General features: G+C 41.8%; 1 protein-coding gene across 2 annotated transcripts in view; it reads left to right on the forward strand.

Annotated features, from left to right (window-relative positions):
- Positions 1 to 11,900, forward strand: part of tax1bp1a (Tax1 (human T-cell leukemia virus type I) binding protein 1a) — a 38,193-nt gene extending 26,293 nt beyond the window's left edge. For both annotated transcript variants that reach the window (XM_034161498.1, XM_034161499.1), the window contains 5 exons: positions 1,118 to 1,204; positions 4,511 to 4,697; positions 4,851 to 5,059; positions 9,246 to 9,328; positions 10,243 to 11,900. In XM_034161498.1, coding sequence (XP_034017389.1) covers positions 1,118 to 1,204; positions 4,511 to 4,697; positions 4,851 to 5,059; positions 9,246 to 9,328; positions 10,243 to 10,453 — 777 coding nt within the window. In that variant the 3' untranslated portion in view covers positions 10,454 to 11,900. The remainder of the gene's footprint in view (positions 1 to 1,117; positions 1,205 to 4,510; positions 4,698 to 4,850; positions 5,060 to 9,245; positions 9,329 to 10,242) is intronic.
- The last annotated feature ends 2,978 nt before the right edge of the window (positions 11,901 to 14,878 follow it).

Genomic DNA, 14,878 nt, shown 5'->3' on the forward strand with positions numbered 1-14,878 from the left:
AGAGCATAGAAACCCCCTTTAATCAGCCCAGAGTGAATCTGACACCATTTATCAGAATTAAAATCCCAGTCCTGGAGGCTGAACCCCCCCCCCCCCACGCCCACCAGTCACATAATCAAGTGCTATAAAGTCAGAAACGGCATCAAGTTCCACCAGTTCGCATGTTACTGTACGATTGAACAATGGCAACGTATGTCTTGTCCAGGGCAGTTGGACAGGACAAATCAGGAATTGAACCACCAACTTTGCAATTAAATTGCAACTTGCTGTACCAATTGACCCATACATAGAAAGGTGTAGACCATCATATGGTTTGTGTTTCCACCCCTGTTTGTTTGTGAACAGTCTGTAACACACAATTTTTCATATATCGTTATGACATTTTTACTAATGATTCATACTCTGATAGGCAAGAACTGATTCAATTTTCAGGTTCAAAGGTCAAAGTCAGGAAAAAGTTATGGAAAATTGGAAAAATCCCTATCCTTTAACATTGAATAAATTTTCAAAAATTCATAACTCTGTCAAAAAATATGGAATTCCTTCCATATTTGAGAGTGTTATGTAGGTTGGTGTCCTTTATCGACTGACAAAGTTTGATCTGGATCTGATCCGGATTACAGATTTTGTGACCATTTAAATGTAACATTAAAAACCATCTTTAATGTATATTTTACATTATATCTTAATCACACATGCCCCGATCACACTCATATTTGAAAGTGAGGTGCAGACTGGCACTCACTATCACCTGACAAAGTTTGATCCAGATTGTGAATTTGAAACCAAGTGCCAAAAAGCAATGACAAATTGTGCATAGCAGAGATAACCAAGTTCTGTGAAAATGATCTGAGAAAGAATTCAGAAACTGAAAAAGTTGAGAGGAAAAAAACCTGACAAAACCACAAAAAACTTGATTCAAGTGCATGAACTAAATACATCCTCCTGACGTTTGAGCACATCTGTTTTATCTTATGAAAAGCCACTTCTAGCAGGACTTTGAAAACTTTTTCTAAGGTAAAATATTGTGGAATTGGAAACTAGTGTTGGTGGCTGTTTGCATTCTACGAGTGCAGTGCAGTAGTTTGTTTTAAGATTGTACGTGTTCTGTCTCCAGGTGCAGATGGCAGAGCGAGTCAGCGAGGTGACAGAACTGAAGCGGAACCTAGCCCAAGCCCTGAGAGAAAAAGAACAACTGCGGGAGGTAAAGCAGCAGCAGAGGGTCTGTGTGTTTTATATAGAAGTCTGATTGTTCCTCGTGTGCCACTGTGACCTCTGAGCAGGTTTATTTCTGCACATGTGAGCTGTTACTATACCCGTACGTTTATACAGTCAGGCCCATACTATTTGGACAGTGACACACTTTCTGAAATTTTGCCTCTGTAGACCACCACAGTGGAGCTGAGATGAAATGATCAAGATGCGCTTGTAGTTTAGACTCTCAGCTTTAATTCAAGGCTTAACAAAAATTATTTGATTAACCATTTTGGAATTATGATCATACATTGTCCCTCTGTTTTCAGAGGCCGTAGGTTATTAGATAAATTAAAGTTCAAGTCTCTGAATGTCTTGGATGTCATTTTCATGGTAAATGTCTGGAGTAGGGAAAGGAGACAATTGAGGGAAGCCAACAAGACACCCATGAGGACTCTGAAGGATTTATAGCCTTCAGTTGCAGAAACTGTGTGTCTGTAACAGTCACAGCTTCATGGTGTCGTGCAGCAGAGACGGATTTTCAAACAAGAAAGCAGATCAAATCTAGGCTCAGTTCTCCCGTTCTGTCCGACTTCTGTCCAATTGCATCTGAAATTTTATATTTTCTTTTTTCAGAAACTCCTTCTGTGTTCCACTCCACCACGCTGAATCTGCGTCAGTGATATCATAAAAGACAGAAGTTGCACAGTTTCTCCATTCACAGCCAGTTGCAGCAGCAGAATAGAAGACTTTATATAAAGGCTGAGTTGATCCTTGTCATTTGATTGGTGCTTTGTATGTCACATGACATGGATTATTTGTCCCATTTGTGTTGCATTGCATTGAGAGTGCAATTTGGTTCCATTTAGAGTGCAAATTTGGTTCCATACGTTTGGTACCATTGCACTCTGCGCGCACATACACACACACACGCGCATACACAACGTGTGTGTGCACGCACACAAAACATCCACTGCGCTGTCTAGAGGCTGTTAGCAGGAAGTTAGAATGAAAAGCTGGACTAATTTCTGACGTGATTTATTTTTTTCGCTGCACTGAGGATGTACACAGTCTTTCTTTTATTTATTTATTTATTTATTTTTGTAGTACACATGTGCACAAGCGCCGACCCGGTTGTGTGAGCGCACACGTGGGATGACACAAGCGAAATGACGATTTGATTGAACTAACACACGGTGCTAATTCTTGTAACACACACACACACACAAAATCCACTCCACTATAAGCCGTCTGGATGCATGAAGAGCTGTTCAGATGAAAAGCTGATGTGATTTTTGGCTGGACTGAGGAACTACACAAAGTCTTGTTTTTTGTTTTTTTTTGTTTTTAATGGAAGTCCGAAGTCAGTATACAGCATCATGATATGGGCATGTTTCTCCTACTATGGTGTTGGGCCTATATATCGCAGTTTGGATATGTCAAAATACCTGAAGAGGTCATGTTGCCTTATGCTGAAGAGGGCATGCCCTTGAAATTGGTGTTTCAACAAGACAATGACCCCAAGCACACTAGTAAACGAGTAAAATCTTGGTTCCAAACCAACAAAATTAATGCCTCGCAGATGTGAAGAAATCATGAAAAACTGTGGTTATACAATTAAATACTAGTTTAGTGATTCACACGATTTCTAAAAAAGCAGTTTGAACATAATAGTTTTGAGTTTGTAGCATCAACAGCAGATGTTACTATTATTGTGAACACTCCCTTTTCTACTTTTTTTTTACTAATAGCCCAGTTTCATAGCCTTAAGAGTGTGCATATCATGAATGCTTGGTCTTGTTGGATTTGTGAGAATCTGCTGAATCTACTGGTACCTTGTTTCCCATGTAACAATAAGAAAAATACTCAAAACCTGGATTAATCTTTTTAGTCACATAGCACTACTATTATTCTGAACACTACTGTATGACCTTTGAAATTCATAAATGGCTAATTTGATTTTGCTACACCCCTCGAATTAACAAAGATCAGGTAGGGTCAGTGGGCTACCACATGTAGACCAAGCTTCGATTCCCAGTTACACTATCTGTCTGTGTTCTTGGACAAAACACTTCGTCCACATCGTCCCTGACCAAGCTGGTACCAGCATTGGCTGGGGAAGTAACCCCTGTTGGACTGGCGTCCCATCCAGTGGGTGTTGTAGACTCGGAGCGTCAGAGCCTCCACAAGACTTACTTCTTCCTTGAAGTAAATCTGTCAGTGTACACTCCAAACACATCTCAGCTGTTTCCCTTTAAGACCAGACTCTATATAAAGGTAATTTCCATGAGTGATGATGAACACGAGTCGTATCAGTCTGTGGTTGTGACTTCAATTTTTCTGCTCTTTATTGCAGTGCGGTAAATCCCCTTTCTTTCTCCATACTTCCCACTAATTAATACATCTATGCTTTCTTCTTCTCCCCCATTGGTACAGCGCCATTAGACAGTGCAAATGCCATGCGACGTGTCTGTTTCACCTTCCCAACCCTGGTTTAAATGTTAAACCTGATAGCAGTGCACTAATGAAGTCATCAAGAGAGGAGGTCAGGAGGGGGAGAAGAGGAAGGAGAGGGCGAGCGCTTCTATCAGCGGAGCGGGAGCAGAGGGAGCCAGAGTCTGACACCCATTACAGTAATGAGTAGGGTACTAATGCTCCTGCTTCACATATAATCACAAAGGGCAGCAACACTGTGGAGGAAAACTTTACTCTCAGCTGACGTTTTTGCTCTCATGCAGTTGAGTCTGTGTAATGTACGCTCTGTTGTGGGTTCTCTGAAGAATTCTCACCACACTCCTCATCAGTCCGCCTGCCTCGTCCATCTGTCATATTTAAATTAGCTCTGTGGCTAATTATGAGTCCAAGCCTCAACCTTATTTTCTATTTGGAATATATGGAGGGGTGGGCTTTCTGACGAATGTAAAATTAGTGGACTTGTGCATCTACACCACTTTCAGGCAGAATTTCTCGAGGAACCCCCAGAGCGTTCTGACACGTGAGTACCGTGTGCATTAATCAGACACCTGCATCAAAGTTAGCATGTTAGCCGTAGCTTTGCTTGTTTGGGATCCTTAGCTGGGATTGGGGCGGGGGTTCATGTTCAAGCTTCATCTGTCTCATCCAGGTCACGCTGGACTTGCCCACGCTGCACCTCTTGAGCTATTTATAGGTTGGTTGGGATTTTTTTTGGGGGGGGGGGGGGGGGGGGGGGAATTCAGCATTGCCAAGTTGGCGCCATCTGAGCTCTTCAGAAAGCCCGTGTGTGACATCACGCAGGGTTAGTCCGATATATACACCTTTTTCACATTTCTTGCAGGAGCTGCAGCACTACGTGTCCAGGCAGCGGGAGCACAACGCTGCTGTTCAGGGTGCTGAGGTCAGACAGCCGATGGTGCTCCGCTACCCGCTGCCCTATCCCCAAGACCCGTCCCCACCACCGCTGGTTCCACACAGTCCTGCCGAGCTGCAGTACGGCAATCCTTACTCCACGGACACCACAAAAGGTGAGAGGAAGAGCGAGTTTTTGTCTTCATTACTCCACCTGTCTCAGCTGAGCTTTAGCGCCATCTAGAGGTGTACCTAAGATTTAAAATCTTTTACCTTTTCTTTCTTTTTTCTCACTTCCATAACTGTGCCGCATCTTACTGTCTTCATAGACCGGGCGGATGCCTCGATCTCTCCTGAGCACATATCCCGCCCTCCGCCGGAGGCCCCGCCCTGTGTCCCTCCTTGTGCGCCTCCCATCACACCTCCGAGTCCAGGCCTGGGGCGAGCAGGCTGGGACAGAGATGTGGTCTGTATCCAGCCTGCCCGCAACACCAGTCCCCCCGACAACTTGGAGCACCCAGCAAATGAACCACACAACGTAAGCGCAGAAAAATACACCCAGGACAGAAACATGCTCTTTACAAACGAAGGTATAGGCAGTGATGACATTTATTTACAAACTGTTAATCCAGGTGCTTGTAGTTTGTGATGACGGATGCGTGACTTCTGCATTAATACACATCTGACACATGACGATTATGAAGTGCTTTAAGAACAAAATTCTGCTATCGAGAACAAAGATTTCATGACAAAACATTTATCAATGAATTGCAGTTGCATCGTGAAGTTGGATATTTGACTGCAGCATTACTTTCCTGTCAGTAGAGCAGCATGTCGACTTGATGTAGAGCTGCTTGTACTTTGAATTCACATAAATGGAAAAACTGCAAACAGACTTTGCTTGTGTTCATGCCGTGTTTGAGGGGTGAATGAATTCCTGTCAGGGTCATCGTTCGCGTCTTTCACCCTTTTCTCTTGCTCTCTGGAGTGTCCGTCCTCACTTAATGAAGAGTGATCTGCAGCTTGGCCTTAAAAGATGAAATCATTTGCATAAAGTACTAATTAACGTCAGTCCTGCAGAGCTCAAGAGAAACGACAACAATGAAGGCCTGGAGAAAGTCATTAGGGATTTTGTATAAGCGCAGATCAAATAACTCAGATTTATTCTTATGCGCCTTGGCAATCGGCAGATCTTCACCATCCTCAGTTTTGAACCGGTTGAGCACATTTTTTCAACTATGGCACAACAGTTGACATCTGGCAACAAAAGTTTATACGACAAAAAGTTTTAAAAGATGTTTAAAAGTTCATTTAACTGCTCTCATAACAGGTTTTCTGTTTGCATGCATCTTTATTATTATTTCTGCTAAAACTTCATCATTACCTTCATGATGCCTATGTGGATTATTCCTTATAGGTTTATTTCATTTTTAAATTATTATTGTTAGTTTGTTTAAATCTGATGTTGCTCCGTTTTGAGGTGGAGGCTTCATATAATCCTTTGGCTTTCTGCACCTCCCTCCACTGTGTTCTTTGTCATTCTCTGTATTTATGGTATCTTTTGAAATGTGCAAAATAAATAAATGAACCTCTATGTAGACTATTTCAGAAGGCCTACTTTACAATAATATTCTTAAAATAGAAATTTAGTTCCACTTAAATTTTTCTATTTTTAGATGTTTGTGTTCAAACTTTCATTTGGGACAAAGATGATTTTAAATAGTCCAATATGTAGTTTGAACATTAAAACCATCACAGGATAAAAGCTATACAATGTAAGTATGCAGAGTAAGCTATGAACATCATAGAATAAAACGCTTCTTGATGCTGAAAAATAGGTGACAATGTGATTAGATGTGTTGGGTATGACGGAGAGGATCCCTATGGAGGTACACGTGTGCTTATTTACCTCAGTAAATCTAAAGAAGCCTTTTAAAAAGACTTATTATACAGACAACTACTTACCTTAGCCTTCTTCTCCTCTGACTCTGCTTGCTGGTTGGAGGGGCTCCTTGTTTACAAACAAAGTCTGGAAGTCTGTTTACAAAGTTATGGCAAAATATTTTATTTTTAATGTACAAATTTGAATTTTGATGGCATTCTTTTTTTTTTAATTTGAACTGGAATATACAGACGAAGCGCTACAGTGGTATATTTTCTTCCTGCAACAACTCAACACCCAGGAGATTTCAGTGCAAGACTACTGCATTTATTAGAGCATAATACAGAGTGGTGTGTAATGCTCAACCCTATTTGTGGCCAATGAAATAATGTGAAAATATAAGCTCTTATTGATATGAATAACTGTCTTTTTTTTCTTTATATTGAGTTTGTATTGGGTTCTTGTGCATAATGTGCACCCTGTAAATTTGAGGTTTTAAGTACATATTATGTACACTAATAAATACAGTAGTCTTTCATTGAAATTTCCAGGGAGGGAAGACAACTGTGTACTCCTGGAGCTCTTTGTCAGAATATTCCAGTTAAAATATGAACAGCCATCAAATTCAAGTAAGTAAGTAAGCTTTATTTATAAAGCGCCTTTCACAGACCAGGGTCGCAAAGCGCTGCACATGGCGTACAAAAATAATCTAAAAATAACATACGAAAACAATAAAATACAATATTAGGCTAAAAAGCTAACTTAAAGAAATGCGTCTTTAGTTGCCTTCTAAAAGTATCTATACAATCCAGAGAACGAAGGGCACAGGGAAGTTCATTCCAGAGGCTAGGCGCCACCACTTTAAAAGATCTGTCCCCGCGAGTTTTAAAACGGGTCCGAGGAACCATCAACAGGTTCTGATTGGACGACCTGAGGCTCCTGGAGGAAGCATAAGGCTGGATCAGGTCCCTGATGTACTCCGGTGCCTGTCCATGCAGAGCTCTAAAAGTCAATACCAGGATTTTGTAATGAATCCTGTAGGAGACAGGCAGCCAATGCAAAGTATTAAGAATAGGAGTAATATGGTCCCTCCTGCGGGTGCGGGTAAGCAGGCGCGCAGCAGAATTTTGCACAACCTGCAGGCGGGCCAACTCCTTCTTATTCAGACAGGTGAAGAGACTGTTACAATAATCCAAACGCGATGAGACGAACGCATGAACAATCATTTCAAGCTCTTTTAAAGTCACCATCTTACGGAGCTTAGAGATGTTCCAAATTTGGAAAAAACAGTTCTTAACCAGGTAATTTGTGTGCTGCTCCAAAGACATTCCTCCATCCAAAATGACACCCAGGTTACGCAGGCTGCTTTTGACCGTGCAGCTTAGGCTACCGAGATGCTGCTTAATTCCAGGTACAGCACTATCTGGTGCTACAATCAGAGTCTCAGTCTTATTGGAATTTAACTGCAGACTGTTCTCAGTGAGCCATTCCTTAATTTTGGCCAAACAATTTGTGAGACAGCAGAGTTTCTGTGGCTCAGTTGTCTTAAAAGAGCAGTACAGCTGCAGATCATCGGCATACAAATGATAGGACACATCACTGAACTGCTGGATCAGCTTGCTGAGAGGAAGGAGATACAACGAGAACAAAACAGGTCCCAAGACCGATCCCTGTGGCACACCCCACAGAAGATCTGCAGATTCCGACACTGCATTGCCCACCGTCACACTAAAAGTTCTACCAGTCAGGTAAGAGGTAAACCACTCTAAAACACAACCTGACATTCCAACCAAATCCCGCAATCTGTTTATCAGAATGCCATTGTCAACGGTATCTAACGCCGAAGATAGATCAAACAGAATCAGCACAGAACATTTGCCAGTGTCAGCTGCCATCATCATGTCACTAGACACCTTCAACAGGGCTGTTTCAGTAGAATGAAACTCACGGTACCCAGATTGAAAAGTGTCATGGATGTTGTTAGCCTGCAAAAACGATCTCAATTGAGCACAGACTACCTTTTCCAAGACTTTGGCCAAGAAAGGGGTTTTAGATATAGTTTTAGAAGTAGTTCATCTGTATGTCCAAAATTATGGAAATATTTGGCCATGAATTTGTAAATCAACTTGGCGACAACAAGAAGGTGCCACTGATCAACATTTGACTTGTATGGACATAGTCGACAGCTGTGGAGCACTGGGAGGAGACGGCTAAGGTAAATAGCTGCCTGCACAATTAGTTGTTTTAATTTTTAATTTATTTATTTTTACATTTACTGAGGTAAGTGTTCACAGATGTACCTTCCTAGGAATCTTCTCTGTGCTTCCAGACATGTCAAATGACATTTTAGACTTTTCAGTGGTGACGAGAAGCTTTTTGATGTAATAGTTTTTAGCTTGCCCTGTGCGCTTACATCATATTATCTGTTTAGCCTGTGATGGTTTTAACATTCAAATGAAACACCACCACTGAAAACCAGGTTTTGTCCTGAGTGAAATACTGCACCACAAAAATACAGTTGTTTTTAACAGACAAACTGATATTGACCAAACAAATATCCCTTTGGTAAGACTTTCAATTGTTATGTTGTGTTCTGTATTGTAAACCTTTTTGGTAGAATGGCCTAAGCAGTGGGTCACCCCTTTGAGTCTGGTCTGCTTGAGTTTTCTTCCTCAATATCATCAGAGGGAGTTTTTCCTTACCACTGTCGTCTGTGTACTTGCTCTAGGGGTTGGTAAGGTTAGACCTTACTTGTGTGAAGCGTCTTGAGGCAGCTTTGCTGTGATTTGGCGCCATATAAACTAAATAAATTGAATTGAATTTATGTTTTTGTGTTTCATAGGTGGGTGATGGAACTCAGCCAACATGTGATCATCAGTCAGGCAAACGAAATGAAGCCCGGAGTAGCTTCTGTTTTGATTCAAGGTAATTTTGATGACCACTACACAAGAAATGACAAGTAATGATGAACACAAGTGATTGGTGAAATAAGACCGTACAACCAAAGGCAATGCCACTGATAGAACTTTCTGTCAACATTTCAGTGGCGGATCAATGAAAGCACATATGAAACTTTAACACCTGCCCTTAAATTATTTCTATCTAACATTAAACCCACTTTATCCCTGACTGACCCACAACCCTTCCACCACACATTTATTTCATTTATTCATTCATTCGCTCTCCCTATTTAGTCCAATTAAGGGTCATGGGGGGGACTGGAGCCTTTCCCATCAGTCACTGGGCGAGAGGCAGGCTGCCAGTCCATCATCATAGGGGCGTGTTTCATTCATAATACGCCAAACAGTTTGAATCAAACATCTGACCTTGAATTTAACCTTTTAAGGTTAATACCCAAGGTTGAAGGTCATGTGACCAGTATAAAGGTGATGTATGAATTCATAGTAGTTTTTAAAAATGGGAACCAATTCCTCGAAATAGCCATTTTAAATATCCTCTACATATATCCATTATGCCAGTTGTTTGACCTTGGCCTGTGACCTGGCCTTTGATCTTCAAAATCAAATCAGAAATTTTTCTTTGTCTGAACCTTCAATCATTCCATTAATTTTGGCCCCAAGTATGATCAAAACTGTTTGGGTTGTCATGTTCTCTCTCTCTCACACACACACACTGCCCCATGTGCCAGTGTGCATGGGCGTAAATATTACAGTACACATCCCAAATCTGGACACGGCTTGTCGACAGGATTGTGTGGTATTTTCTCCAAAACTCAGGTCGATGATTCAGACCAAATTGGGTCAGAAATCAAGACGCTTGCTTTGATTGAATACATGTTGTGTCACTTGAACCAACCCCCCCCCCCCCCCTTCTTGCAGTAGTGACGTGCACAAGCGCTGCCCGCTGTGCGAGGTGATCTTCCCGCCCCACTTCGAGCAGCGTAGCTTTGAGCAGCACGTGGAGAGCCACTGGAAGGTTTGCCCCGTCTGCTCCGAGCAGTTCCCCCTCAACTGTCAGCAGCAGCTCTTCGAGAGGCACGTGCTCACACACTTTGATGGCCACGTGCTCAACTTCGAGCAGATTGAATAGGACCAGGACCAAGTTCAACACGGAGCATTTTCGGGCGAGCGTAGAGCTAGCGATAAAGGTCAATACTTGTCAGCTATTAGTTACTCTCGAGTGAGGTTTAATTAAATTGTTGAAAGGTTTTTTTTATTATTATTATTTATTTCATTCTTGAAGGGAGCACTGTTTGGCCTTTTGTGGCTAATCAAAGATATCCTAGTAGCTTTTACCATAAAACACAATAGTGCTGGGCTGCTGTGTCTCTATTACTTTTGTATCATTTTGATGCTCATCTTTATGCTTCTAGAGACAAACCCATTGGTGATGCATGCATTTTTTTTTTGTGCATTTAAAATTGGTGCAGAAACGCAAAATATGGTGTTGGAAAATTTTCATCAGGGCCTGAACGTGAACTGGTTAAATGCAGGACAAAAATCAGTGGGATTGGCTTTTGAACAAGTCCAGAAAAATGAAGGATTTGACTGTCCACAAGTCAAAGCACTGAAAGGACAGATTGAATAGAAAAACCTGTTAGAAGATGATAGATTGGAGGATAGTGTTTTAGACTTGAACAGGAAGTGATCTGTGATTTCTTCCAAACCAGAGTACTAACATTTGATTCCACAATGTTAATCAAAGATGTCAGGTGGTTCAAAAAACAAAATAGCATTATGTTTTCATGTATCTGCACTAAATGAGGCTTTATCCTGAATGTACTGTACATATGAAAATAATCGAGTTTGTGGAGAGACCTGTGAATTACTGTTGTGACCCTGCCTCTTCTTATTGGTAACTCCATTAAGCCACGTTCCCACATACAGTGTTGACCAACTGTCCACAAATACGCCATGTCGAAGGTGTTGTGAACTTTGACCATGTCCTACATAAAAGTCAACTCAAGTCTTTTCTACAACACTATGACTTTATTACAATGTAGAAGGCTATTTATCATGATTGAACCACCATGATTTAGAATGACGTGCTATCAAGACGAGTAAGATTACATAAAACACTTAATATGTCTCTAGTTTGTATATGACACCATCAAGACTACTGGGACTGTTGTTACGTTGCATAATAAGATGCAGTAAGATGGAGTTACAGAAAAATGTTTTTGATGACAACTGGTCCAGAACCCTGTCTTGACACAATATCCAAGAATCCCCAAGACTGCCTTCAAGATGTTGGCAAGACCAAGTAAGGCCCCGTTTGGATTTGGCTAGTTTCACATGGAAGGTGGGGTAAAGCAAGTATTACCAATTTTTCAGTGATTTTTGTCAAGTTCAAATAAATCAGTTCGGCCATTTTTAGACTGTGCACTACTGTCGGTTGATTCCACCGCCTTTTACCTTCTGGTAAACAATGTGTTGAAATAACGCTGTTGTATTAGTCCTGTACAAATAGAGACATTGGTAATATCCTGTGGAAAAGTTTCCCCAGTTTATTTAAAGTATGGAGGTGCTTAAAAAAAGAAGACAATCACCATGCCAACTGCAGACATTTTACATTCACAGTTTATTTCTATACGTACAATTTCTGCATCAGTTTCTTCTGTGTGCGTTTCCTCGCTGTGTCACAGAGTGCGCTGTGAACAGTACATGCATATTTAAAATAATAAAACCGTTGTGGGATGGAACATATCTTATAGCCACCTGCGTTGGTAGGCAGAGCACAACTAGCCCCCAAAAATAAATAAAGAAGCTGACAGATAAGTTATAGGGAGTGAGCATAGACAATTCATTGTGCTTAGTCTTTTTTTTTTTTGAGGAGTTATGGCAGCACATCAGGCCTGTTTATTGACTAGCCACTCCCATCGCTGTCATTTATACCAAGTTTTTTAAGGTGCTGCTGTGGTAACATTTCTTTACTCCACCTCCCCATGTTAAATCATTCTCGTCTGAACACGGCTTTCGACTGCAAGAGGATTCACCAAAACCAATACCTGCTGTGATTTGATATTTGTGGTGGTCAAAAAGCTTTTTATGTGGGAATGAAGCTTTATGGTTTAATCATAGAAGGTTACTTCCTGTTGTGCACTTTCTGATCTTCACTCAGTGAGAAGTTGGACTGTTTTTTTTTTTGTTTTTTTTTGCAGGGGAGGGGCAGTACTGTCATGTTTTAGGACACGTTACACTTGTTCTGCACTTCCATGTTTTGAAGTTAGAACGGTGCGGGAAGCCATTGGCTTTATGCAGTTTCACATTTGCACTCATGAGTGAATGTCGTTTTATGTGTCTGCACAGGGATTCCTCCTGTTGTCTGCATCTCGCTGCTCGTCTCATCAGAAAATGGCTCCTGCCAGCATTGTAAATCAGGCTTTTAAAAGTTGCTCATGTAACCATGAGGCAAATGTGTGTACGTCATGTGTCAAATGCAGCAGTTTTCATGTGAGGATGGGGGCTTAAGTGTGCACTGCTGAGGTCTTCATGAATAAAGTGAGCTTCTCTAAAATGCATTTTGCTTGTATTAATTCAGCCAACACAGTTTGGAGCCACAGTTTCACTTTATTTTGCAGCTTTTTTTTTTTTATGTTTCATGTTTACATTTAAGCAGCAGCTTCTCTTTATATAGAAAGACAGTTTGACATCATTAACAAGTCACTCTGGTCAGAACCGTTTGCTACCCCCCCCTTACAAAAAAATGGAAACATTTGTCTCCACGTTACATACGAAAATATAATTTAAAAGCACTTTACAACAGACACGTTACAATACATTCACTGTACATGGTAAATTGAAATCCCTCTCTCTCCCTCTGGTCTCCTCCTCCTGCACACAGCCTCCACTCCTCTCCCGTATGTATAATACTGCAAGCAACCTCCTTTAAAGCGCTATCTGAACTATCACCATGGCAACAGCAGTCTCCGTGGAATAGTGATGGTTTTACGAGTGCTTGGCTGACCTCGGCTTGGAGACGCGCCGTCTCCGTTTCGATCCCAGCCACGGCGAGTCTGTGTTAGAGAAGCGGGAATGAAGCGTTTCTGTCTCACGCCAACCATTATCTTAGGGTTACCTTCAGGTTATTTGGTCTGCAGATGTGCAGTGAAACAGACGCCGAGATTTTACAGATTCTGACTAGCTTACTGAAGCTTGACAATTGATATGGACGGCGTTCGGGGCCATCTTTGTGCTCGTTTTCCAGCACACTAGCTGAAGGCGTTTGAGGGAAAGAGTGCTGAATAAGCTAACTGCAATGTGGGTGACGGTCGTTTTGGGTGTAGTGGCTTGAGGAGAAATGAGCGTGCTACCCTGGAGCGTTACACGGCAGCAGGAGGACCTGGAGGGTGTGTGCTTATCAGAAGTCAAGAACAAAAGATGTTCCTGCTGCAAGTCTTACGGAGAGAAACAGCTTTGTGCACAAGGGACGTGATGTCATAAATAAACGTTTCTCTGCGCCACACCCCTCTTTTTTTCTTGGTGACCAAATCCTCAAGTTAACCACCATAAAATGACAACGCTGCCAGTCATCCTGCTGAGAGGGACTTGAACTGGCGGTGTGACGCGAGAACACGGCGACGCTCGAGACCGACGGATGTGGATAACGCTGGAAAGACGAGTACGACGCGCACAATAACCTGGAATGCTGTCATATACAATGCACACTGATGACGGGGTTGTACATGGTAATCTCTTGGAAATGCACTTTCAAACACCTCGTCACACACACACACACACACACACTTCTCCTGTCATGACAAAAAAGCATGCGAGAAACATTCCGTACATACATCCGGTAACACTTTTAAGAGACACAATCGACAAGGAAAAACTATATGTCACTGACAAAGTTCATGACCTCCACGGTGAAGCCAGTACACTCACTTAACACCCCCCCCCTCCCCCGACCCCCACCCTTTACCTCAGGCACATGGTATGGTAAATGTTTGGCAGTGGAGAGCTGTTGGCAACAATCATGGAAAAACCAACCAACCCCCCCCCCCCCCCCCCCCCCCCCAAAAAAAAAAAAAAACTTGGCAACTGTGATATGGTGCAATACTTAAATTTGAAAGCAGCTCTGGCACTCTGGATGCACAACGCTGTCTGGAACGAAAAACGTGGAATACATGTGCGGCTTTCGGCGGGAATGAAATATTTCAACAAGTTTGTGCTGTAACACACTCAGCACCGAGAGGGTCTGCAGGATTCAGTGCGGCGTGGCAAGAGGGAAACCGAAGCTCACGTGTTTTTGGGAAAAATTGCTCAGCCATCTGACCTCCAGTGCGACGAAAACTGAGCAAATGAAAGGAACACTTACTGATACACAGGGGAAAAAAAGACAAAAATATATATAAAATAAAGCTTGAATGAAAATAAAGTGGGACTATTTATGAATATGCTCATGAATACTTTTTTATAACTTTTTTTTATATACACATACATATCTGTCTATTGTATATATATATCAATATATCTATTTAAAAGTATAACTTAACTCTTCCGCGCATCAACC

Source organism: Thalassophryne amazonica, chromosome 20 (assembly GCF_902500255.1).
Source record: "Thalassophryne amazonica chromosome 20, fThaAma1.1, whole genome shotgun sequence".
NCBI classification, from domain to species: Eukaryota; Metazoa; Chordata; class Actinopteri; order Batrachoidiformes; family Batrachoididae; genus Thalassophryne; species Thalassophryne amazonica.